The 27151-nt window shown below is 38.8% G+C and overlaps 1 protein-coding gene across 3 annotated transcripts in view; it reads right to left on the reverse strand.

Moving 5' to 3' along the window:
- Positions 1-27151, reverse strand: part of SAMSN1 (SAM domain, SH3 domain and nuclear localization signals 1) — a 69936-nt gene that overhangs the window by 17668 nt on the left and 25117 nt on the right. Inside the window, exons 1-3 of one of the 3 annotated variants that reach the window (XM_061366672.1) lie at positions 18474-18619; positions 868-939; positions 156-311 (exon numbers count right to left, since the gene is read on the reverse strand). In XM_061366672.1, the coding sequence (XP_061222656.1) occupies positions 156-311; positions 868-939; positions 18474-18530 (285 nt within the window). In that variant the 5' untranslated portion in view covers positions 18531-18619. Of the gene's footprint in view, positions 1-155; positions 312-867; positions 940-18473; positions 18620-27151 lie in introns of those variants that run through there. The other 2 variants (XM_061366675.1, XM_061366674.1) reach the window with 2 other exon arrangements.

Raw genomic sequence — 27151 nt, forward strand, 5'->3', positions numbered from 1 at the left:
ACATACCAAAAGCTGCTTTAATTCAGGATGTGTTACTATGTCCTTACGGATTGTCATAACTAATGACAATTAAAATGTGAATAGGAAAAAATGCACATAACATTTTTACTTCATACGCATTAGCATCAAACACAAGATTCTTAAGCTGTATTTACCATCTCCTCAGAAAGTGCCTTGGTGTACTTTTTACCCATCTTTTTCTTCATGGTAAGGGAAATGGCTCTCATCTTCTTACCCAGACTTCCTCCATTATTTGCTGCTTTAGCTTGTACTCCTTCTCCAGCATCACTTATAGTCTCCAGCTCAGATATCTGATTTGAAATGAAGAAATAAGCAACAACTCATCATGAAAATGAAATTCAGTCTAGTAGAATAGGAATTACAGGGAAATATTGACAAAAGTTAGTCATAGAAATTTTCCTGGGGAATCAATGTGCCTAAACAGGTTTGCAACACACCACTGTATGCGTGAATGACAGAAAGAAAATATATTTTATGATAGAAGATGTTGTTCCCCATTGGTTATTGTCCTTAATCCAAATAACAATTGAAAGGATTTTTGCCAGGGTCTTGAAAACAGAAACGGCACATCTGTGGGTTGCATACACATGCCAGTTACCTTGGGCATCACCAACCTAAGTGCACTTTTGTCTCTTTAAAAAGTTGTTTCTAGTCTTCACATCAAAGTACCAAATTTTAGGTGTGATTCTCTTGTTCATGTCTGCAAGGACTCGATCACCCAGACAGATCCAGGTGCACAATCAAAGTTCTCACCAGCACAAAATTCATGCAATAGTTTCCCCATGGTTTTGCATAGCTGTCGTGGAAAAGAGAACTGAAGCAAGTAAAACTTTGTTTTATACAGACCTCAGCTGAATCATCTGTCTTTGATATCGAGTGATGCCTGAAACGGTCAAAGCTGCCAAAGCTGCTTGTGCGCTGTGAAAGAAAAGAAGACAAACCTTGACTTGCGGATGGTGTTTTGATTTGTTATCAAGACTTAAATACAGCTGTCAAGTCACCTGTTTGTGTTAAAAATGCCTCCCAGGTCAGTGGACCATGGATGGCTAGATCCAGCTAGAAACAGACTAGGAGGTGACTAGGGGCGGGGGAATGACTCTATAGCCAGAAGCAATGAAAAGAATAAGAGCAACAATACTACTTCTAAAACTAATTAGGTACATTATGAGTTCTTCTATATCAGTTTCACATTACTTGCACAGAGATATCCCTGAGTTACTGCAGGTAAGACAGCTATTTATAAGCTCAGAAAAGAAAAAAAGAGGTGTTTCCATAAATATTATACAAGCTATGGAGTTGGTAATGGTGGTTTAAACTGTGGCAATTTATACAGTTTACTTTCTCAGCTGGGGAGAGTGTTTATGGTTCTTTATCAACAGGAATCATCAGCGACTGCCAAGGATTATGAATACATTTATCCAAAGTGCATACATTGTGGAGCAAGCAAGTAACAGAATAATCAGGCAGGCCTCATGTTTTCCTTCCCAGTCCTCCAATTTGAAAACTTGATTTTTAAACATAAATAGATTTTTCCCTGTGCCGCAGCTTTGCTTAACATAAGAAAGGCTGCATCCCCTGGGCTGTGCATTAAGAGACTGTGAATGGATTGCTTTTAACTCATTTTTTCCCTTTCTTCACATAGATAAGTGATATGGGAAGGAGGGAAGTGGCACAGCAGATTTTTACGAGAAAGATCGCACAGAAATACCTGTCAGACATGTCCAGGCAGAGATGTCTGACACTGCACTGGCCAGGGTGGAAAACTGCATAACATTGGCATCGATGGCAAGTCATAAGTCCCTGTAAGCATGGTCCTAATAACAGCCAGAATTTGAACATTTATCCACTCTATAATGTCTCTAAGAGCTTGTTTCTCTATCTTCACTAATACTCAGAGCTAAATCCAGAGCAACTCCTTTTTTTCTTACAAAGTTTTCACTCTTCCCTACTAAATGAAATTCTATTAATGCAGTTTCAGAGTTCTTGAGCACAGTTTACTATTATATAGTATGTAATATCGTCACAGTAGATTTTTGAGTATTCAAAATCCCCTCTGGAGAAAACAGCCTCACTGAACTAAATAGAAAAGCACAAAATAAATACATCCTTAATGAGTTAATAAGTGATTTCAGACTACTTGACCTCAGGTTTTCCTGTATTTATTCATCTATTTGCCTTGCTCACATGATTTCAGCCAAATCAGTTCCTTGCTCTGTTGGTTTCTTCCCGCCCTCCTGCAGCCGTATGAGCCATCTTTTCAGCTCCCCTCCTCCAGGTTCCTAAAATAGCCATTGTACCCCCTTCCCCTGACATCTCCAGCTGCCTCCTTTCGCTCTCCATCTGGGAATGCCACAAGCTTCAAAAGGCCCTGAAAGCTCCTGGCTCTGCTTTACCAGTACAGCTTTCCAATCTTTTCCACCAGGCAAGAATTTCCGTGAGGTAGCCTCAGATGCAGCTGAGGTAATAAAAGAGGAAGAGAAAAAGACCAGTTTAATAGCCAGTCCCATTGCTTGCCATTGCACTTCAAACACACTTAATGCTGGCATGAGCCTGCTTCCAGAGAAGCTAAGGTGAAAACCCTCGGTGATGGTAAGACAAGCAGAACTGCTCGAATACCAAGCACTGTGGGGAACACGACCCTTGCTGCACCCATCCTCCTGTTCCCTACCCCGGTGGCAGGGTCAGCAATGCTGCTGGAGTGCCGTCCTCTGGACAGCTGGAAAACCAATGACCTGCTTGAGCCAAGATCTAAGTAATGATTTCAGCTGCTGGCAAGTTTCTGAGTGCTGGTGCAGCCCTGTGCCTGCTCTGCCCACAGCTACCAAGCTGCTGATGCTGCTTGGTCTCCTTAAGCTCTTCCTTCCTGGCAGCAGTTAGTTCTCTGTGGGGCTCATCAGTGTCAGGCTCCACAGGGTGGCAAGGTGGCATTCAGGCTTCACAACCATGACCTTAAGGAAGGAGTTCATCAAAATGATGCCAGCTATGAGAAGCACACACATGCCTCTCCTGTGTATTTCCACCCAGGAAGGACCCCGTGTTATTCTGTCCCTGTTCACAAATCATAGGGTTTCTACCCATATTAGTGCCTTTATCTCTTATACACAGTCACTTCTAAACTAAAAACAGTTTGCAGAGAAAAAAAAATGACAAAGAAAAGCTATGGGAAACCATGTGAAAATACTTTGTCTTAAAATCTCCATTGGAGAAGAAGAAAATTATCAGCCTCTGGAATAACTGAAAATAAAAGCTCCTTGCTGTTTCATTTTGCTGTTTTCTCACACTTATTTATTAACCAGGTCCTCCTCCCAGAAAAGAAAACAAATCTTAGTCTGGACAAAGCAGTGGGAGATGCCTGAGCACGGCTGCGTGGAATAGGAATGATGGAATTTTGGGTCCATGTTCTAAGCACTGCAGTTGAAGACAAAAAGAATTTTTATTATTTTTTTTAAACTGCATTTTTGGGCATATCCAAAATAATTCTAGACAAAAGTTATTTGAAGAAGCTGGCCCAGATTTGTGAATATTTTTGGACAAGTAAAATGACATTTACTATCCACTGAGGGGAAGCAGGAGGGGAGGAAGAAAAGAAAAAGTCACACATCTCTCCTCTTAATTGATTGTAATCTCCCAGAAAACCTCTGTTGGCTAAACACTGTGGTTTGTTTGTTTGTTTTTACCTTGTGAAACTGAAAAGGACAACTTGGATTGGGAACTTTATTTTATCTAAAATTCCCATAAAGAACTTTGCTATTAAGTAGATGAACAATATCCTGTGACAAGGGGTTAGCTCAATAGTATGATATAAAAACACAGCCCCAAGGATTATGGTTCTATTAGACAGGATTAACACCTTTCACTGGCTTGTCAACTCAGCCAAATGTGCCCTGCAGCATGGAGCGGGAGGGACAGAAAGAGCAATGCTGGGATACACAGCAATATTAGGAAAGTATAAAACAGTCTCACACAGTGATCTCTAAACATACACTGACCTTTCTGTTGCATTCAATCACTTCAAGATGTCTATTAGGAATAGCTGTATATTAAACTGCAGATGTGCTGCAAATACTTTAAAAGGAACAAGAGGACAAACATTGTTTATTGTTGGTCTTACCTATAAACAGCTTGAGCACAGGGAAATCAGTTTTTCTTTTTCAACCCCTGAAACAACCTTATATCCTACATGTGCAGAAGCCTTGGGCTATTTTGTAGTGTACTTCACTGTTGCTTCAGCCCTATTAAATATTAATAAGGGTTACAGGATGATTTCCACTATTCTAGATAATGGTCTTGTTGCACTAGAGAGCACTAAATAGGGCTGCTTCAGCAATTCTTTATACTAACTTTTTCCATTAAGTAATCAATAGCCACCACCTTTTAAAAATGTATTCAACCCCATTATACTGATAACAAAAAGCAGATTTAGGAGCTTTGGGCTGCACAGAGAACAAGACTATTACTTTCTGTAGTGTCAGTCACTGCATTAGTGTCAGGGAACACCTACTTTGTGAAGATACGGACAGGCCTTATTTCCAGGTGAAGGGAAGCTTTTAAAGTAAATGCAAAGCTACTAAGAGAAAATATGCTATTGACTTTTGATACCAGGATTCAGTGTCCTATAAAGTTAAGTGATTTTTCTGGCTGGATTCATGCAAGAGCTACCAATGGATACGTTAAGCAAATACAGATTTGCTCAGTAAAATATAATGGAAGAATGGGCAGGGGAGAAACACTTCTATTTTCCCACACAAAGACTGATCAGATAATTACTACAAATGAATGCATTAACTTTGATCCCTTCCCCTTCAATATACCAAATTAGCATAATAGAATATCATATATATTTTTCCAGCATTGTTTATATCCTTCTTCCATCTTTTTCTATCTCTTCAATTCCCCCAAATCCATGAACTTTAAATTATCATTTTCAAGTGGTAAGCACTATGTAATTGCTGTTGATTTTAATTTGGGCAGTCTATAGTTGGTGATCTGGTTTGTCTGTAAGTAGGCTATCATTTTCCCCAGAAAATGGTATGGCATACAAGTAGAAAAACAACAAGAAGAGATTCTGCAATCCTTGTCTTTCTATTATAAAACTTCCTTCTTTGTAGGGCATATCATAGAAGAAGTCAGTTAGTTCCTACGATAAATTAGTCAGAGCTTCTCCATGTCTAAAGACAATGTTTGAGCTAAAGATGACAGCAGTTAGCTTGCTAAATGATCACTATGGGTGATATTAATCTCATATTTTCTTGCTCAGAGATTTGGTTCCCTGCTGTGAGAAATTATGGCCCATTATATTTTGCTTCAAGTCCTATTCAAAACAGCTTTTAAGTCCAGCATGATGCAATGGCTTTGTACTGACCCTCTTGCACAAGTTAATCTCTTCAAATTCCTCTACGCATTCTCATTTTTAGCTTCCATTCATCCTCTGACTACCGAGACAATGTAAGCTTTACAGAGGCAAATGTGGTCACTGGGAGAAGCAAAAAGGGAGCTCAGTGTGTTGCCCAATTTCCTTGCCTGCCACAGGCACTTATTTTTCCCTCTTTCCTTGGAAGAAACCACAGCAGCTCCCAAGAGGACAGTCTGTGCTTGCTGCTCTGATCAATGGAGATAAGTGGAGCTCAAGATCTGATCCATTTCTTCTATTCTCTGATGCTTCTACTCCCTTCAGACAGAGGAGACTACTCTGAGAATGAAGTAAAGAGCTACCAAAGTAGGGATGAATATTGTGAGTCTGGTAGCTTATCTTGCATGAATAATCAAAGAAACTGTCTCCTACTTTCCCAGAAGGCAAGATAGCAATTTATTTTTGGGATGATCCATGAAAAAACATAAACAACAAAGCCTCCCTCACTTCTGTATAAAGAATGGGAATTTGCATACTAGATTCAGTAACTCCAAAGATTAATAAAAAAGACCCCAAAACCAGAAAATATCATGACCTCTGTACCTCAGGGATTTTTTTCCTATTTACATATTAGTTATACATATAGAACTTCTGACCACTAACCAAGATATTAATATAATTTTACAGCTCACACGAAACATGGCCTAAAAACCTTGCACTTTGCCAGTCAAAAGCAATAAAAAAGATACAGCTTGTTCTTGCTAACTCAAATAGGGCAATCTACTGAAATGGCATTTTTAACTGGCTTAAAAATGACTCTATAAAAGACTGGTTGTTATCGTGGTCTGCTATTCAGTAGCTACATGGAGGTGGGGAGAGACGGGAGCAAAGTGGTCATTGAACATAACTGCCACCATGAAGCCTCTGAGCAAGCACCCTAATTTTAATGACGGGAAATGACTGGAAAAGAAAAGCTGTGCAAAACAACGAGTTAATCTTACTTAACACTCCTCCAGGTCAACAAACTTCACTCTCCAAAGTAAACACTAAGCAGCTGTTATATCAGTACCTCTACCTGGTACCAGGCTTGGTCTCTCAAGCCTGAAGCAATGCTGACACGAAGCACATAGTTCCCGATAACCCAGCTTGCACGTCAGAGTTTCCACTGGAAACCCACTTCTTGACTGCTTTCAAAGGGCACCTCGCAGAGGGTACACCCGCTGATGAGAAGCGGGAAGCTACCGTTCGTGAAGTTAAATGAGGGTGAGGTGGTCTGCAAGGTCTGTAAGTCTTCCTCAGGAAGGGGCAAGCCACATAGGAAGTCTGAGCAAAAAGGCAATTTCATCTGGCAAAAAATGTGCTGTGTTGATTAAACAACTTTGTGAGGAGCTAAATAAAGAAGCAATTTAAGAAGCGTAGATGTTAACACTAAGAAAGCTTTTTAAAACGGAGTGGTGCAAAATGTCGAAGGGGGGAGGAAGCTGATTCCGTTTTCTTTAAGTGCACATTGACCCTGAATTTTGAGCGCCATCATTCCTGCCCAGTTGCTGCAGAGCGCTTTCAGTTCCCAGTGAGAAAAGTCACTCCAAGTGTTCCTCTGGCAGTCTGTCCAGTTCTGGGACTGTGCATGCAGGTATCTGCAATAATTATGTAATTAAGACTTTATTATTTATATGACATTTAATTAAAAGTGACTTTCAGTGGCACACAAAACCATGAGCAGAAAATGACTTTAAAAGAAGGTTAAGGATGTGTGACAAACTCAGAGGAGCTATGAACAGGACAGTTAAGGACTTGGCATGATGTGCACTTCTACCTCTCTGGTATTTTTTTTACCCTTCACTTACACATGGGCAGAAACATCGAGGAACAAGCCTGGAAACCCACCCTCTACAGAACCATAACTGCAGCAAAGGGGAGTGCTGACTGAGTAAAGACTGGTTAAACACTACGTAAGCCTTGCTTTGATCTTTAATCTCTTAAATACCAACATCTTTCCTGTCCTGAAACTTTCTTCTCTCCAAACGGTGCATTCACAGATGAATTCTCGTATTTTAAAGAAGAATCACCTTGTTTAAGTAATTTCCCTGATTCCTTATACAGCACAATTTTATTAATGCTGTATGTTATCAAGGTTGCAGGGTTCAGCAGGATTTCTTGAGAAATTACTCACACATGTGCTTGCAGGCTTTAAGTGAAAACAAAAATATATATATGTCCAAAGTTGAGCTGAGAATCAAGTAGCCCCAAGGGGCTCAGTTTTTAAAGGGAACCCATCTCTGCCTAGCACACATGGAATGGGGCAGTTAATGTACTCCCCCAGCAGAGGTGGGAATGTGATTATCATGAATGCTTCCATGCAAGAGCAGAACTGGTGATAAGGAGCCTACTGCCTCATCGTGCTATACATAGACTGAGCGCAGAATAGCACGGTGACACACAGCATGCCTGAGGGCCTTCCTGTTCCTTTCGGCAAGCCTGAGAAGTGGCCACAGCTGCCGACTGCAGCACACTTGCCTGCAGAAAATAGTCCTCCCTGGTGTGACAGTGGTTTTGCTTAGAGCCTCTGAGACTCAACCATTGTACCACAGCCATACAAGATCATTTACAGTGGTTATTTCAGTGGCAGCAAAAGCATCCTTGCCTATCTTATGCTTCTTTCATATGTGACATGGGAGCTGGTCCTGCTCCCAAGGAGTCACCGAGAATGAAAGGCAGCTTCTGCATTCCCTGCTAGGGAGAGGTACATTTTCAGTGGAAGGTGTTCCTTCAGATGACCTTCCAGAGGCAAACAAAATTGAAAAATAACCTTGAAATCATGGTTAAATCTGACTGTTCCAAAGGCTCGTTTGGTTTTTCTGAAGAGTAAGCAACCTTTAGTAAACCCTTGTACAAGTTTCACTGCCATCCTGCAGTCTTATCCTTGACAACAGGTAATGACCAACAGTAAGCTAATTCTAAGAAACTTGGGGGAGGGGGAGAGAAAGAGAGTGAGTTTTTATTACTTTTAAATGAGTGTTTGATACATCATGTTGGTTCCCCTGATTAATGTTCACAGCAAACTCAGCCACTGGAGTTGTAATGTTTCTGCAAGCTTCCCTACAGCAAAGCTTAGCCATTAATTCAGAGGCATATGTCAGCTCAGCAGAGCAAGGTCACTCTTCTCTTTCAAGGGGAACCTTTTTAGAAATAATAAAACTGACAGAAAGTTCTTTTTTGCATGCTTTATGTCACCTGAGGTTGAGTGCTGCAGTTAATATCACACAGCTTATAAACATTCCCATCTTCAGCAGTCTCCAACCCACCAGGCTCTTGGAACCTCAACTTTTTTTTGAAAGTAATATAGTGACATCTTTATGTAGGGCAGATATACAGTGTGTAATCCTAAATGAGTAAAACATGAGTAAAATAATGAACAAATCTTTTCTTAGGCTTTTTAGAGGAGAAATTTTGGAAAGCACTAAGAGACTGCTGAGACTGCAGTATGCATTTAGGTTGTTAGTGCTTAGAGAAAAAGATGTAGGATGAGGGACTTTGTCTCCATGGATGCTTGAACCTTCAGCTAAAAAGAACATTTTAAAATGCTGTTGATCCACCTTGTTTCCATCTCACTGTTAACTGTTCCTGCAAGCTGAAAATCTGCATAGGCTTGCAGCGTAAAGAGAACACAAAGATAACTGATCTATTTATGGAATAATTTTGAACTTGTAAGTAAATAAAGATGTGCTAGTCATCTGTTATGATAACTAATTGGGACTGGAACTTATTTATTGGGATACAAATACTACAGAGCATGGTAAACAAACTAACTAGCTGAAGAATAAGATCCAAACAATAGGCCAATTTCCCCCCCCCCCCATTATCTCCCTTCAGACATCCTGACTACACTTGATTAATGAAACCATAGTGAGATTAGCTGAAATTGCCTTAATGGAGATGCAGTACAGCAGAGAAGCAAAATTCAGTGCAGTATCTGTCATCAGTCACTGTGAATTTTCATGTTTCATCAAATACATATCTCAATTTTTAAACATTATTTTTTATATTGGTAAAAACCCCAAAAAACTATACTCATTACAGTGGTTTAACTTTTGAGCCCTTTAAAATGATGAGGAATGTCACCATTTTTTCCCCCTCAATTACCCTCCCCTGTCACAAGGCTGAGTTGCAGTGTTGTCTTAACTGCCATCCATGGGCCAAAATTATCCTTATTGTCTAGTCGAAGAAAGCACACTGGCACTACATTGCAGCCTCACAGGTTTAAAAAACTGGGCATGCTTGCACAACATGTGCCTGGAAATCTAAAATATGCTCCTTGGAAATCTGGATTTATAAAATAAATTCAGTAAGCTTTTTGCTTCGGACCAGTATGGAAGCTGAAATAATGTTCCCAGCTCAGGGTTTCTTTGTGACTTAGCACTGTGTGCTTCCTAGTGCAGAAATGATGATGTGTTAGATTCTGCTTTTTCTTTGTAGCAGGAGTTCTATAACTGTAATCCTAGGAAAAACATATCTACTTGTCTGAAGACAAAACAGCATCCTGATTCTGTTGTGGTCACTTTTATACCAGAAACAAATTAATATAATCACAGCTCACTGGGAGTACTGGGCACAGCAAATGGTACTAGTTTGGCATGGGCATATCAATTCCCCTCTTTTCGTTTGATTACCTCTATGGCATGGGTTTATTGTGATCACAGCCCAGTGGAAAACTACAGTTTCATTTCATGAAAAACAAATGTACTAGATCCTTGAGCTGTGTTTTCATTCTGAAGCATGACAAAATTGAGACTGAGCTTTTCACCCCTGCTCCCACAGCCTCCATGAAAATCATGCATAGTTGAGGCACAGAGGCACAGAGAGCAGTGAGGGCTTTTAGGTGTTCTTTGAACCCCAAATTCAAGTCCATACTCCAAATTGTATCAAATCTGGCCCGTCACTACAAAGGGGATTGTGCCAGCTTCAAGGTTTTAAACTTTCATGAACGTGTAGGAACACGTTGCCAGTTCCCATTCCTTCAGATAGTAACGAAAATCTCAGACATAGTTTTCAAACATTTTACCACAATTACCGAGAGACAATTAATCAAGCAAACATAAGTTCTGTTCTAGAGACAGGAATAAAATCATGGTAACATCCCAATAGACAATATCAGAAGAGCTTTGTACTTGTGACTAGAGCTGAATGCCTGCTCTACCATCATCAGTCATTTTATGTACCCTCTACACAGGCTCTGAGCTGCTCATCCATAAGTGAACCACGTCCCCTTTCCAGCTCTGTGAAGTGGTTTTTGGACTTAACATCTGATCTTAAAAAAGGAGACTGATGGGCAGAACTATAAGAGAAAAACAGACAAGTGAAAGCAACTCATGAGTGGTAAAGCTCAGCATCTGCTTTGCACAGGTGAAGGCAGCAGAGAGTCAAGCTGAATGAGCTCACTCAGCTGTCTTGGCCACTTTGTCATCTCATCTTCACACATCTGCTTTTGGCTGTGCTGTTGCTAAGTGAAGCTGATTTCTTTATCTCAGAACTGCAGGCTGTCAGTGACAAAGCTCTATCTCTGTCTCAAACATAACGGCAGAGGGAAGGCATGAAACTGCACCATAGCTTTTCTGTGTTTTCTGTCTGAATAGCACTTCTCCAGTGATTCTCTTCTCTCTGAAAAGGCCATGAGAAACACTGCAGAAAAACCTAATGCCAAGTACTCAAGTACTCCAGTAACCTTATGTCGCATTTGCCTTTCAACACACCTTGAAGAACAGCAAACCTACCACACTTTCTGAATAAGGTCAGCATAACCAAGTAGAGGAACTTCCTATAGTTCTTAAGGAAGTAACCACTCAGTATCCAATGGAAATCAAGTACAGGAGCGTGAGGCTATTTGGGTTTTCTTGTGAAGATAATAAACGAGATGAAGACATAAAGGAGTAGGAAAGGGACTAAAACTCCATCCAGAAGCCATATTGGTGCAAAACAGTATGTGGATCACTAGGTCTTCCCAGAGAGTTTTTCAGCCTTAGTGCTGGGTGATGGTTAGAGGTGACAGACCCTTTGCTGTTGACATTCAGCTTACCAGAAAGGTGCCATTAGATGTTACGACTGGCAATTAAGCAGCCTGAAGACTGTGTTCAGAGGAATTTGTTACCCAGCTTTCTGTGTGTCCATGGAATAAACCAAAGAGATATGGGAAAAAAAGTGGCAGTACAGCATATAATATATATAGTCAAATAAGCAGCTTCCATGAAGCAGTTAAAAATCTCCAGAATTTTTTTCTAGCATGGAATTTTAGCCTCAATTTTGGGAAGAAAAAAAGCAAGAGCATGCTCTTGCATGCACTGTAGGTGGAATAAGATATAAAAAGCTAGAATGGTAAGAGCAGACAGGTACATAGGGTAGATTTCAGTTGGAAAAAACATAGTTTTTTCTTATTCATCTTCCTGCGGAATATCAACACATGTATAACACACCTTCATCTGATACACAAAACAAAGATTTTCATAAGGATGGCTTAAAGGACATATGACTTGCTAAATATTGACAGCATATATAATGTGCAGCCTGGTGCCAAGCAGCAAGATGTCTAGCAAAAACACTGACATTGCTAATTTGTGGAAGGGAGTATAACTGTTTCTAACAACTGAAGTAACTCTGCTGTCTCTGTTGCAAGCTTTCAGAAGATAAAGGTTAAAGGATATTGTGATTACAGAGGCCCAGAAGACTTAATTTTTTTCCTTTTCTGGAGTGGGTATTGCCAGGGGTTTCTGCCCACACATCAAGGGGATGATTCCTCTGGCTGAAGTGTTTGTAGCCACCCACAAATTGCTTATATAAGGTTGCCAATGATGACTTTATAACAACATCGTTCTGGATTTATGCTATGACACAAATTACTAGAAGAGTGTTGAAACTTACAGAAAACTGTAGGCCACATCCTCTGCCTTTTCTGCCCATATACAGCTATTGCTTTTTTCCAGCAATTACAGGTATCATGGGCAATATTTAGTTTGGGTTATTTTGGGTTTCCTAGAGACACAATATTGAGAAGCAAGTCAACTGGTCTATGAAACTAATTAAAGAATTAGAAGGCAACTAATTCTGATTTACATCACCTTTGTAATTGTGCTACAGTGTTTATCAGAGAGCACAGTTATAAATTATGTGGTTGATAGTTCAGTTTCTAAAAATGGCTGGATAAGGTGGCTCAGACTTACTTCTTTTGCTTGCTTAGGAGCACAAACATAGAACCAAACCAGATTTGATACTCTAAGAAAAATAAATATTAATGGGAAAATATTCTCTTCAGGAAATTTGCTCTCAGTTGTTTTTAAATAGTCTGCTATTAAGAACTGAAGCCTAGTGAAGGAAAAGCAAGACAGGGAAGAAACAAGAAATTACTGAATTATGCACAAAGTTGGTGAAAATTTTAAATGGTCTGTAATCAAGGGAACAACAAAATAAGCCAGGACTGGGCCAGGCCACAGATGTTGTTCTTTTAACTTTGGTACACAAGCTAGTGAAGGGCTGTGTGAGCCCTCAGTGACCATGTGTGTTGACATGAACATCAATATGTGGAGTCTGATTATCTTAATCAGGCTCCTGGAAAGTGGCAGGAGAGAAATGGCTGCTCTTTCCCTACAAGGACTCTGGACCCTTACTTTCTGGTGAGAAAACAAGATTCCTCATGTTTCAAGACCTTATTACAAGCTAACATATATGGGAAGACACAAAGAACTTTCTAAAACTGCTTTTGAAAAAAATAAATAAATAATGGTCTGATAATCAAGATGCAAGATAGTAATATAAGTGAAGAAAAAATCCCCAAACCACCAGAGTTAAGAGGAAAAGTAATATGATTGTAGAGCCTTCCACTCTCACAAGAAAAGTAACCCAAGGTTAACTCTAACCTTGTTCTAGTTTCTAGGTTTTTATGAAGCCTGAGGGAGGCAGGGAGCACCTTCTGAAGTGTCACCTGCAATCCCCTTTTTCCCTGTCTGCACATACATGGTTATTACAACTTTCATTTTTGTTTCTTTCTCTGAACCCTCCCTGATAAAGGCCCACAGGTATTTCAACTATAAACCAGGTTCTTTAAACTACTTCCTAGATATTGTCATCCACTTTTGCTTATTTAATAGAGTTCAAATGAATCTTGACAAATGCCTTTCTTCAAGAGGCAATGCAGTAAAGACCTTTAATGACAGAACTATGTGTCATCTTTGCCTATAAGCATAAATTTGCACAGCGGGCAGTACGGTGAAAACAGCTTCTCATCAACTCATCACATCTCATCATTGTTAGAATGAAATGCAAATGGAACCGAACATCACTTCAGTCATGGTCGTGAGAATTAACATCTGTGATTTTAGCAGTGGTTCACTGATTATGCACTCAAAATTTCAGTGGGAAAGAAAAGAATATAAAACTTGCTATTTTCAGAACTCTACCACTCTTTGCCTTTGAAATAAAATTAAAACCCTCAGCTTTCCTTACTCAAGGATAAATCCTAGTTAATATCTATTAACACTGAGCAATCTTTTTGCTGCAGATCTTGTCCTTCAGAAGATCGAATTATGTCTTGATTCCTTTTTTTGGTGTTTAGGTTTGCTTTACATATTTTCTATTTTCTTTCCTTTAATTAGCGCTCCCCATTGGAGAGTCACAAGCCAGTGTTTAAGAAAAAATTGCTTACAACATATGTCTGCACCACAGGATCCAAAAAGTCAGGCAAGCCATAAACTTTACTCAGATGACAAACCCCACTGAAGTCAAGGGGGTCACTGCTAATTAATTCATTTAAGTGTTTTCAGAATCAGGATCAGGCCTCCTGTGAAAAATATGTAAAAAGGGAAATCCTGGCATCGAGTCTATGGCAAAAAATGTACGTTGATGTACATGGAGGCAGGGTTTCATCTAAAGCTTATGAAAAGGAAAATGATTGGTATAAAATAGTACTAGGGAACAAAGTTGCACACTAAAATATTTCCTCCTATTGGATTTACCACTGTGTCCTCATAACCCTGAAAAGAAATAATAGTTTATCATCTAAGTAAGTGAATATTGATTTAATTAGAAGCTTGGACATATTTTTGCCTAAATAAAATGCACAGGCATTGACCCTGAGTTGTCTTACACACCAGGAGTAAGATGATTTTCAAGCACCAGGCACGTTTGGAAGCAGAATAAGGAAACAAAACCGTCTCAAACCTTTAGCATAAACATAGATCAGCTGTCATGTAGAGTAATGACACAAGACTTCCTTCAGTCAAGGCAGGAAAAATGGCACAAAGTCATCTTTGCTTCAGCTTGAAGTAAAGCCAAGAATCATCAAGCAGTTCTCAAGTTTGCTGTGTCCGTAGGAATTTGAGAGAGAGAGAAAGGAATAGATTCTGCCCAGCACTTTACCTCCTGTGAATGTGGTGATATTTTACAGACTATTTGCACCTTCCATTGTCATTTGCACCTGGTCAAATGTGTGAAACAGTACGAAGTGGAATGGAGAATAGCTACAAAATGCTTTAAGGGTGTTTTATTTGTATGGTGCCAGGATATGGTGGTGCTTGAAGCCTATACGGAAGAGAAGAATAAATATTGAATAATTTCTTAGAAAGCCTTTTTTTTTTTTTTTTTTGCCATCTTTATAAATTTGCTTCATACCACTCCCCACATACAGTTATCTGTAACATCATGAGGGCCAAAGAGGGTAACATCCAGCTGATTTTAGGGGTCTTTCTTTCATCCTCTGAGTCAGCTGTTCTCCTCCCCAGCTCTCTTAAGGAGTGGTGGTGCAGACTGCACAAACTCATAGCTGAAAGACATCTAGTAAAAGCATCCTTCCCCCCACTTGCTATAGTACTCTCCTGCTTTGCAACTAAAAGACCAGCAGTGCATGAGACACGTGCTCTCCCTACAATGAACTGACTCCAGCCATCAGCATGACCACAAACCTCATGGCCAAGTGCAAGACCTAGTTTGCTTGACCTCACCTGCCTACAAAAACACTGCAGCTCAGAACGGCTACACCATATAGACCAAGTCATGTCTAGTCTCACCCCCAAAAAAAGGGGCAGTTGTGGACTGAAAGGAAGAGCTGAGAGGAAGCTGCCTCTTGGAGGATGCCCTGATGGAAGGTGCACAGGGTCTGATGTGATAGAAAGTCACTTAAGGTCCTGGATAGACAGGTAGATTAGATTAGACAGCTTGAAATAGAGAGGTTAGCCCATCACTTGGCTGAATTTCTTCAATATTAAGCATGGTATTTTTAAGCCTTAGGACTTTTCCATTATAGTTCAGCCACCTGGGTCCTCAGCTGATGTACAAGGTATAAATGTAGGGTTCCATGGCGGTACATGCAGCTATAATAATAAACATTGGCAAAGGATCAGAATCCTTCCAGAAAATTTTCTGAAAGCGTTTGTCCCACATTTCTCTCCCCATTTTGTCTGGGGTGACACTGGGTGTAGATTTATTTTTCCTAACAATGAATGTTTATTTCCATAGTTTACATACAATGCATTCAGTAGCTATATGCATATGCATGCATATGCAACAGCTGCCAGATATGCTAAGAAGTTATTAGCATGACTGCAGCACTACAGAAATCCTGCTATACAGCAACATCATTATTTCATGGCATAGTATCAACGTTTTCAAATCAGATGCCAAGAGTTGTAAGATGCTATTTTTTGCCTGAGTAGCACCGAATGCATCTGCACAAGTTCCTTAAGCGTCACAGTAATAAATAAAGTAAAATAAATGCATTGCACATAGAGAACTGGCAGTTAGATACTGGAAATCTGTATTATTCCTGCGCTGGTCATTGATCTTCACACCACTAATAGAGGCTTTATACAGGGAGAGCAAATTGCCTCATGAAGGGTTTTAACATCAGCCTTGCATTGTATTCCTTCATCTTTATCAAAAGGCATAACTGGATATTGATATTCTTCACATTAGAAAGTAATAAACCCAAAAGGATAAAAAAAAATAATATTGGTGAAACAGTTGAGTTAATGCACAGAAGTTCATACAATTGTGATAAAGACAGCTGGTCACTGTGGTTAAGAATCAGTTACTTAAACAGATCTTTATGGTGTTCTCTTTGAGGGCCTAAGGTTGCAAAACTGATTTTTACTTAACACACCAGGCCACATAGCTCTCCCATAGGTCATGTGTCAGCCCTATATGGATGTGTTGGAGACAGTGAGACATCTAAGGTGCCTAAAAGCAAGGTGAGGTAACCCAAGACCTCCACAGTGACAACAGCATCCTGCTTTGCAGGAGGTACCTGTGCAGAGCAGGGGCAGCCAGGAAGTGATCTAGGGAAGTCACTTGTGAAATCCTGTAACTTCTGGTAGGAGGTAAGGGCCTGTGCCCCATGTTACCCCATTCTGTATTAAGCAACTTAAGCATTTGAGTTGCTTCCGTGTTTCGAAACATGCTACAACAAGCTAAGATTTCTATTCTGTGCAACATGGGGCTGTCTCCCTCCATGCCCTTTTTGTGAATAACACATTCAGCAAGAGCATTCTCATGGAAAGTTTACAAAATATTTTGCAAAAGTGGGACTGCTGTAGGTGAATTGTTTCAAAGCACGTTACTGAGGCAGAAAGACATCCTGAGCCACTTCACCAACGCCTTTCCAGTTTTGTGAACAGTTACAATAAGATAAAGTCAGCACAGCAAAAGTGTGACACTCAGTCAAGTGGTTAGACTTTTTATCTCTCCTTTGCACATATGGTGAATCAAATTCATGGCATGATATATACATACATATATATACACACACACACACACACATATATGAGAAGCCACAATGCCATAACATGGAGTGCATTCATGAATGAATAACTGTGTAGAAAAACATCTAAAAAATGGAAATCAGCCTGTTGAGGAATATCTTACTTTGGAAGCAGAGAGTAACCAAAACTGGCTTTTAAAAACATTAAACAGACAGGAAAACAAAGCTCATCCACAGTGTCTCCTGGTCATTTCTTGCTTAACCTGTCGTATAATTAGATATTAATTATAGTCCTTCTTTGCCGTTAAAAGGCAGTATTATGATTGAACAGAAGAAAATACCATAAAAACCAGTGAAATGATTAAGAAAAAAATCTGTGCAAAAACGGATTCAAGATTGTTTCAAATCCATGGAAAAATACTAATTTTAATTTTCAGAGTCTAAAGCTGCAAGTACAATACACAGAAGCCAATGCTATGTAAAAACAGAAGACATTCCTGCTGGAATAGTGTCTGAAATAATCTTTCAGGATCCAGAAGTCACTAAGTGAGGTACATTTCCAAACAATGAGAAGATGGGTCTGCAAACTAGTAGATACTGAGTTACTGAAAACTGAGATATATTATAAAGTTTTTCTAATCTCTTTGTTAAATTTTCAGCATTGATGAATTGAAGTGCCCAGGTCCAGCAGTCGCCATTTCTCTTCAGGCTTGCAATACACTTACAAAAGTCATTTTGCACCCAATCCAGGGTCTGAAAATCAATTTCTAGCACAGGACACATCCTTATGCATCTTGCAAAACTCTCACTCTCTTTCTTGCAGTTCCAGATCGTGGAAAGTGTCCAGTGTAGCTCATTGGCAATTTATTCAGAATATTTCTTTCAGGCTAAAAGTATAACCATTCCCAGAAAAGTCAAGATGACAGACACTGATTGCCAAGTACCCTCTCCTCCTTTGATTATGGTGATGCAAAAGCAAATTACTTAATATAAGGAACAAATTTAATAGCATTTATAATTCCTTACCAATTCTCACACTATTTCTTGGGACATAATCAGTTTATCATAGATGAAAAGGAGAGGGAATTTTTGTGAGCCGCTTTGTTAAAAGACTGATGCAGAACACATGACAGCAGGCAAAGTCCAGTACCAGGATTCTTTAGTACAATTATAGCAGTTTCACAGTGATGATTCCTTGAAAGGGATCATTGCTATTACAAAGTGAGTATATACACATAGATTCCTGATACTATAGCACTGAGGCACTTGCTAGAACATCAGAAAATCTTGAAGCTAGGATTTAAAAATAAATCCTCCTTTAAAAACTTTTAATATTCATTGACAATAAGAACTCAATATTCTTACCTTTGGCTTTTGACTTTTCTCCTTATCAGACACATTGGACGGTTTTCTCTTCAACATTTTTAATTCACGTTTATCCAGCTGATATGCAACTGCTACTGCCTTGTAACCAAACTAAGTACAACAAAGCATACTACAAGAGCATACATCGGTTATGCACTTCCTTATTCTATCAGGATGTGACTTCACACAGCTGCTTTGCAGCATGGATGAGTGAGCTGAAATCTTTGCTTGGGGAGACAATGAGGAAGGAAGGGAGGAAATGACAGGGAAGAGAAAAGAGAGTGGTGCACTAAGGAGATGAATTGAAAATGAGGACAGGGTTCGGAGCAAGAAATGCTTTAAAACTTACCTCCTTCTGAAGACACCACTATGAGGCAACAGCAAGACTTCGAACAACCTCAAGATAATTGTCCTCTTTTCCTCTCTCATTTTCCCCCACTAAGCCTTGTGGCACTAACTGTACCCTTCGTTTCAACTTGGGCTGGGACTTGAATGTAAAGGTGTGCTCCTGTTCAGGGATCAAGGGATATTATTGCCCAGCAGATTCGCACTGCACTGTGGTACGTGGTCTAGCTGGTCCCTGCCTTAGCTTACAGTGATACAATAAAAACAACAAAATTAAAGGTCACTGTTTGGTGAGGAAGGGAACTTTTCTAAAGCTATGTTTTGCATGATGGAATATTTTTTGCCATTCACCACAGAATTTGGACTCCTTGAAACAGCACTTTGTGCTCTATTGTCCTTGATTTGGTGACAAAATCATGGAGAGAAAAAGCAAGTCAAACAAGAAGGCTTATAACAAAGTGACAGAAGTCCTTTATACCCTCTTGAAAAACAGCCCAGAGGCTAAATGAAAGTGGAGGTATTAAGACAGCTTTGAATTTCCACTTCATCTTGCTTGATATTGTTTGCCAAAGTCAAACAAAAAAAAGTCTTGAGCATCCTAAGTGAAACTTATTTGCTGTGGATCATAGCCCATGAAACCAAAAACGATGAAGAATTCCCCATTTTTTGCTAAAAGTTGGAGGCAAATTCTCAATTTAAAACCCCAAGCTTTGAAGCCACCCACAAAGCTTCAATTAATGAAAATCCATGAAAATAAATCTATGAAATGAAAAATAATCTATTTCTAAGACAAATGAAAAATAAATCTATTTCTAAGTAAATTGCAAGAAAATGCTCCAGAGTAAGTGTCAAAAAAACAACCTTGGTGACTTTTTTCATTTTGTTTTTCAAAATTTTGGTAACATTTTTTCAGAATTATTTTTCTTCAAGCAAATCTATTCTAAGCAACTTTTGCTCCTGAGTTTTGCATAGATGAAACATATTTTAAAAAAGGAAGCCACTGTGGAGGTCTTTTGCACCAAATAGAAATTCCAAAGTCCTTGTGAATCCACATACTCACTACACAGACCTTTCTTTCTCTATGCCATTTCTTTAATGTTAGATCTGGCTGAACTCCAGGTTCAAGGAAAGCTAAAACTAGAAACCATCCAGACCGAAACCCAAAAGAACTGATGGTTGAAAGGTGGTAAGAAATGCACAGGCTTTATTTCTTACTATTGCCTTTCCCAGTCCCAGAAACACTTCTAAGTTTCTGAAGCATGCATGAGGATACAATGAGTGATAGGCAAGCAATCTCTTGGCTGAACTGTTCTTACCTTCCTCTATCATAGGAATACTCCAGGTAAGGTTAAGTCACTACTCATCAGATTGATTCCACTTTCAATTTGTTATTTGGAATTTTATTTAAATGTTCATGAAAAGTTTTGGAGGCCTACATGGATTCTGATGGATGGGTGATGGAATGGACTGAGACTTACTGAAGAAAGGATAAGTATTATACGCTAATGGTATAATGAGGTTTTCCTTCTCAGACTTTCTAAGGATTGGCTCGATAAGAAGGGGTGGAGGAACTGGGGTTAAGGTGCTGAAATTCTTTGAAATATAATGCAAGACTGTTCTGTAGGTTATTTAATTGCAGTGGAGAGCACGTTGAACCTCAACCCTTTAACCAAGAGGTTTTGCTTCACATTTTAATGAGAAGTGCACTAATTTAAAACAGAGCTGAATTTATTATTGGCATTAACAATAACAAAATAATAGAGTTCATAATAACTGTTTCATTAATAATAAAAATTAATTAATAATAATGGCGAAATCTGAGAGATACATTTCTATATCCCATAACACCACCTGAAATGTCCATTTAAGTTTCTAACCATAAGGAGGTTTTACCATGGATATTTAATCCGTCTTAGCAGTTCAGTAGGGCCATATGTTGTTATAAAAGTTATATGCATGCTTAATGGCAATTAAACCTGATTATTTATCTACATAGATGTACATAGCATTATATCGGTTTTCTTTTTAGTCTGATCCAAACATATTAAATCAGACTCTGTGATGATTAGACTGTGATTTCCTGTCTCAGGCCTCTGTTAAGATCTTTATGATTAAAAAAATGGGAACTCATCTGAAGAGTAATATATGAGCTTCCTTTCTGTAGAATATTTATTGTTAAACAGGAAGAAAGAGGCTATTTCTCTTACATACAGAGATGTAGTACCCACCCATATCTATTTCCTTTCCTCATCCACATATCAGAAAAATTATAGCAGCTTGAAAGCTGACCTGATTATGTTCTTGCCCTTGGAAGGCTGACCCACACTAGTTTTAAAAAGTAACAAAGTGAAGAAAATCAAATATATATAACATTAAGTTCATTTAATTTAGTTAACCGATACATTTCAGAAGGAGCAGTTTTGAATTAAAAATTAATAATAAGCTTGGTGCTTATATCCTCTGTATTTAAAGCTAATTTTTCAAAGGGGAATGAATACTATGTAGAATTAAAAGGAAAATTCTCATCGTTTTCTGTTGCATATGACTGCAGCTGACTTATTCACTTTCCTTGCTGGTCTTTGAACCTAATCCAAACCCCAGTGAAATCAATAGATGTTTTACAGGTGAATTTTATGGGGCTTGTGTTGACTTGTCCATCCTGAAATACCCAGGCAATGTCATTCTTCTCTCAGAATTGATGGGGGAAAAGGCTATCCACTTAAAAATAATTAAGAAAACCCCATGAGAATGATTCCCCCGTCATTATATTTATAAAAGGCAACATACTTTATAGCTTATTATTATTATTTTTCAGTTTTAATTAAAGGATCATGATGAATTGTCCTGGATATTCAAGTACTTTATTTGCATCCTTCCCACATCATAGCAAGTGCCGCAACAGTTACATATCCCCTCAATGGCTGCATCCAGTTACCTTGCCTTGAAAGGGTAGATTATTTCCAGTCTAAATTGTAACTGTAAACTTGTCCTTTCAATACTTGATTATTCTGATAAAACTAAAAAGCAGAGTTAAAGTAGATTGAAGAGTTTAGCATACTGGCCACCTGTTAAAATGGCAAATTAAATGAGACTTTATTCATATTAGCAAATTGTTTTTCATTGTTCGACAGACAAATCTGGTCCAAGTTTAACCAGAGACTCAGGGATACCTTGGGGCTGCACATGGCTTTCCCAAATGCTAAACAATCCCAGAGTGTGTTAGTCTGTTTATTTTAATTAATATAAGACTTGTATTTTGCACAAGAAAGGAATCATGCTTCAGCCTCTGGTTTTATGGCCATGCCTCTTCCTGTATGATCTAGCTCCCTTAGATATTGCAGAAATCTCAAAATAGCAAGTGAAGCTGAATGAATAATTTGCAGTGAATAATTTACTTAACAAATGTAATCTGTGCTTCCTCAAGGAATGTTCATGAGCAGAAGACAATTTCCTCAGATGTATTAATTATGGGCCAGAACATAACTACATACTTCCCTTTCCTGGTCTAATCTAATCAAGGGCCAGCCACAGTTACAGTCGCTGCTACTTCTCAGTAGAGCTCTCTCCATAAACCACCATGGCAAAGACTGCAGAAACTAAAAAGAACAAGTGTGAAAAAGTGAAGTTGACCATCACTCCCCTGCCAACAATCCATGGAAGAAACCAGATGTTGCTGGCTAAGTTGTCCTTATAGCTATTTAAACAAAACACTGGGTTTTAATTTTAGCTCCAAAGATTGAGGGTGTGGTTTTCCATTGGGATGCTGGGGAATAGAGCTGTATATTTTAGGTCTTATCTTCAAAACTCCCACACTCACCACTGAGAGCATTCAGAATTTAGTACTGAAAACTGGTCCAAAATGCTTAGGGTTTTCACGTAACTCTGTGTAATCTGCTGTTGAATAGGCTCCTAGGTGCTTTTCATCAAGAATAAAAATGAAGAAGCTACAGAAACTCAGTCTTCAAGAGACAAAATGGTATTAAAGAATATTTTAAGGTTACACCCTTGATTCGGCAAATGTGTTGACCCTGTAACAAGAAGATTCCTAGTATAATTGCTATGAAACCTGCAGAAACTGGCTATTCAGCAAAGCTAGTAACTAACATCTGAAGCTGGCTTCTAAAACTTGATCTTTGCTAAACAATTTATACTGGGGGGACTTAATGCTGCACATCCACTGAAACAGCAGGAGGGAACAAGTGGAGTCTAAGCGTGTTTAAGCAACTGTCAGGGTGCAGAGAGGCACGAATGGTTTCACCATGCCAAATTGCAGGATTTCTGAATTTGGCCTTTCTCAGGTTATCTGGCTTCCTTCTCATCTTGAAAAAATATGTTTGTGATTTTTCCTTCTGTTATGCTAATATTTTGCCACTAAGGTCAATGGAGTCACAAAGAAATATGGCAGGGACAGGTTATAGAGGATCACTACTAGAGCTCCTACTGAATTTAAAGATACCTGCTACAAAAAGCCATCGCAACTCCGTGAGTAAGAAGTAGTATCTTATTGCCAGGCCCTCAGACTGTGTCCTTGGCATGCTTCCAACACTGCTTGGCAGGAAGGAAAATGAAGTACCAAGAACTTATCTCAGACTTTGAACCTAGCACGTTCTCTTGAACATTAGCAGTAGATGAACAGATCAGTCATACCTACACTATGTCAGGTTCACACTAACACTAATAAAAATCTATACTATTGTGACAGAAGGATTCTCAAGGAGACTGGCTTTCACCTACTCAACAAATCCTTTTCTTATTACCTTGAAGAGTAAAGAACCAAAGTTGTATCTGTATCTTCTAGATATTCCTGTTCGGAAAACCTGAAGTCAGCAAGGTTGGTGTCTTGTAAAACACAGCCACAGGCTTATCCAGCATCCGTGTAATAATTTCCAACTGAAATATGTGCATCACTTGTGGTTTTCCTGTTTAGTTTATTGTAAGCAGAACACACTTCACTGTCTGTGATGAATAATAGAAAGTAACTAGCAGGACGATGCTGCTGTGGGTTCAAGCATGTAAGTGAGCGATATGCAGTTTCTGAGAGTGAATGTTAAAATGTGTCTCAAAGCTACATTGCAATGTTCATGCCTAGAACATCTCAATGGATTCTGTTAGTGAACACTGTCATTACTAATCAGTTACAAGGACATTTTATCCTGTGTAATTTACAGGTTTATATGACTGTTTTATAGTTATCCAGCTAAAACAGCCTGCCAGAAATGCATTAATAGATAAAGAGTGACAGTTGCCTCTTACATCTATTCAGGAAGCTCAAAAATGAGATTTTCAATGAAGGGAGCTGATATAAAAATAAATTTAGACTCTCTGTTTGAATGTCATATACAAAACATGACATGCTTCATTCAGCATTTAGAATCCCAGCTTAGTGCACAAGCACTGGCAGTGCAGCGGGGGTTTTTTTAAGGTGTGTACATGATGTCTGCCAGCCTATCTCTGATTAGAATCAAGATCAACAGAAGTAAATTCTGGTTAACTCTAATGCGCAGCCTGCTGTCAGGAAATTCTTTGTAGTTTGAGCCATCTTTTACCAGTAAACATCTCCTGCTGAATTTATTCACTGATGTCAGAGTGTCAAGTCGCTGTACCATCACAGCAGTAGGACTGCTGTACAAATGCTAACACGAAAAAGAATAAAGTGTGGTAGAGTGCATATTCCCTTGCAGAGCTTCAATTGAATTTTGCTTCTAGAGGAAAATGCTATTCTTCCTTTCTCCTTGAACATGGTTTCAAAGAGGTTGAAAATCATAATTTGGAAGTCACAGAGAGGGAAAAGATGGCCTTATTTGTAATTGGTTTTAAAACTCTACCCATCTAACTGATTTGATACTTGATTGACAGCCAGAGAAAATGCAAAAATACTTCATCATCCAGAATAGGCAATCAGTTTCAATCTTACATTTTCTTTTCTTAAAACACTCTGTACCAGACCTGTGGGCTTATCTGTTGGAAAACTCAACTCAGGTGCTAACATTCATGGCAACACCTTCAAAATCAAGCAGGATGTGTGTCAGGTTAGCTCCATCAGCAGTCCTGCCAAATAACACATGCTGTAACTCTCAATTTGGGGAGAGAGGTGAATGGAAAGCAGAGGCTGTCCCAAAACTGTGCTGTATGGAAAAAGAGATGGATGTTTTGCCTCTTCACAAATAACCCAATTTTCTTGCAGATTCCCGCTACCAATCTTGATCTTCTTTTCGTGTTATTGAACTCCTTCCCCTCACTTTTCCACAAAGTTTTGACTCACACCATACATACCACTTCTCTAGAGAATCTTTTTAACCTCCTACCACCACCTATCTGATCCTTTTACTTCTTTTATAACATGTATTATTTTGTGTGTTTTCTGCCTCCTTTGCCTTGCTGCTACGACAGAAAGCAAAGGTTGGTGAAAACGCAACAAAATTTTCCCTCCAACAGCTCCATGATCTGCTAGAAGTCCTACTGAGCTACAGACTGGAGAGGAGTTTCACTCCAGGAGCAGCAGAACTGTGAAAGCTCTGTATAGGCCCGTTAGTTTACAGCAAGTAGGTTTTTTAATACATGTACAAACTGTGAAGAGAAATGTTAATAGTGTACTTCTCTAGTTTAGGAGGTGAAAGTTCACAAAAATCTTTGAAATATCTTTGGGTTCAAACACCCCTATAAACCAAAATAGTAATACCTAAACCCATAAAAATTAGCACAATCATGTACCATACACACACAAACTCATTAGACTAAGAAAACAAATTTTTAAAGCCAAGGAAATGCAGAATTAATACTATATGTGATACCTGAATTTCACCCTATATTTTATGATGCAGTTGTAGTGATGCAGCTCTAATATTTACCACATTTTCTCTACTGTATATGTCTCTCATTCAGTGCAAAGGGTGAATCTGAACAGGGGTGTCAGAGCCTGTAAATAAAGTCTTTGAATTTATCTTCTCATGCTCAAGCTGGTATGTGTATTCTTGCTTGTGCAACAACTGTCTGGTGTGTAAAATAACATACTATCCCGTATTGCAAATGAAGCCTGAGGCAGACAAATTAAGTGATTTGTCTAATATCTCACAGAGGTCTGTATAAGTGAAGGGAATAAAATCTGTATTATCTACACCCTTAATCACTGGATCATGATTCACAGAGTTAAGGAAGCCATGCTGCTTTGGAGAACCTAAGGAAGGATTTAGTTTGACATCATATTTCAGTGAAATGCCAAGAAATTGTCTTAGAACTTCTTTACTTTGCAGTTGATCATTGACTGTGCATAGTCAGCAGTTTTTGACCCTGTGGTTAGATGTGCAGAAAATTTGAGTGAATATAGTTGCAAGGAAAGTTTTGGGAGTTTGACTTCAAGTCCTTCAGACTACAAATTCTGAATAATATCCTGCCTATCTTAAAATGGCCACCCGAATTAACTGAGTTTGGTTTTCTCAACCTTACACATCTCACTGTAGGATGTGAGCTGCTATGTGCATTTATTTGAGAACAAGAACTATCTTGTGAGCTAGCATGTCAGCTAACACACTAGTCCCCTGTTGTAACTGAGGCCACACATTGCTGTATTGCCATGCTGATTAGTTTTTAGGGGAGTTATGTTGAAGCAATGATGATCTGTGAGGAAGGAAATCTAGGTATTAAAACACCCACATAATCCAGATCTAAATATAGAAACCATCAGAATATCTGCAAAAGTTTCTGTCTCATGGTCTTAAACTATTTGAACTCTTGATTTTTCCCACTTCCCACGTACGGTTTGTCATAGTTTCTTGTGGTATGCTGTCAAACGTAACTTGTAGGTAGAAGTGAATGAGAAGTTTCAAGTGATTTAACCTAATTAATTTGGTCCCTTCACGAAAAATATTCATCCAGATTTCTTCAAATGGATTGGAGTGTAAGCACTTCCAGAAAGAATTATGTTCAAGTTTCCAATTTGCTTTGCTTATGTATTGGGGAAGGTGAACTTCTTCAATCAATTAAATATCACAGAAAGTCAGTCCAAAAATTTCATTAGTACAGGTGAATTCCTTTGAAAATAAAAGAGAACACTGAGGCACAAATAATTGTCCAGTTCTTTTTGAAAAGACCTAGTCCTTGTCTTCTAATGATCTGTTCACATACCTGAAGGTATTTAAACAGCAGAATTAGAGGTCTGTCCAATGTGTTTTGCTCCCAGTCTTATTTTTCAGACCCTATTCTTGTTCATTTTACCCACAACAACTTTTTCAAAGCTGGATGAAAGCCTGATATTCAAATTAAATTTTCAGTTTCTGAAAACAAGTTTGAAATGGTGCGAGACGTACCCTGCTTTTGGAAACTGTCACAACGTAAGT

Source organism: Neopsephotus bourkii, unplaced genomic scaffold (genome assembly GCF_033783945.1).
Source record: "Neopsephotus bourkii isolate Nb327-2 ecotype Australia unplaced genomic scaffold, CSIRO-AGI_Nbou_v1 NB_1350, whole genome shotgun sequence".
Lineage (NCBI taxonomy): Eukaryota > Metazoa > Chordata > Aves > Psittaciformes > Psittacidae > Neopsephotus > Neopsephotus bourkii.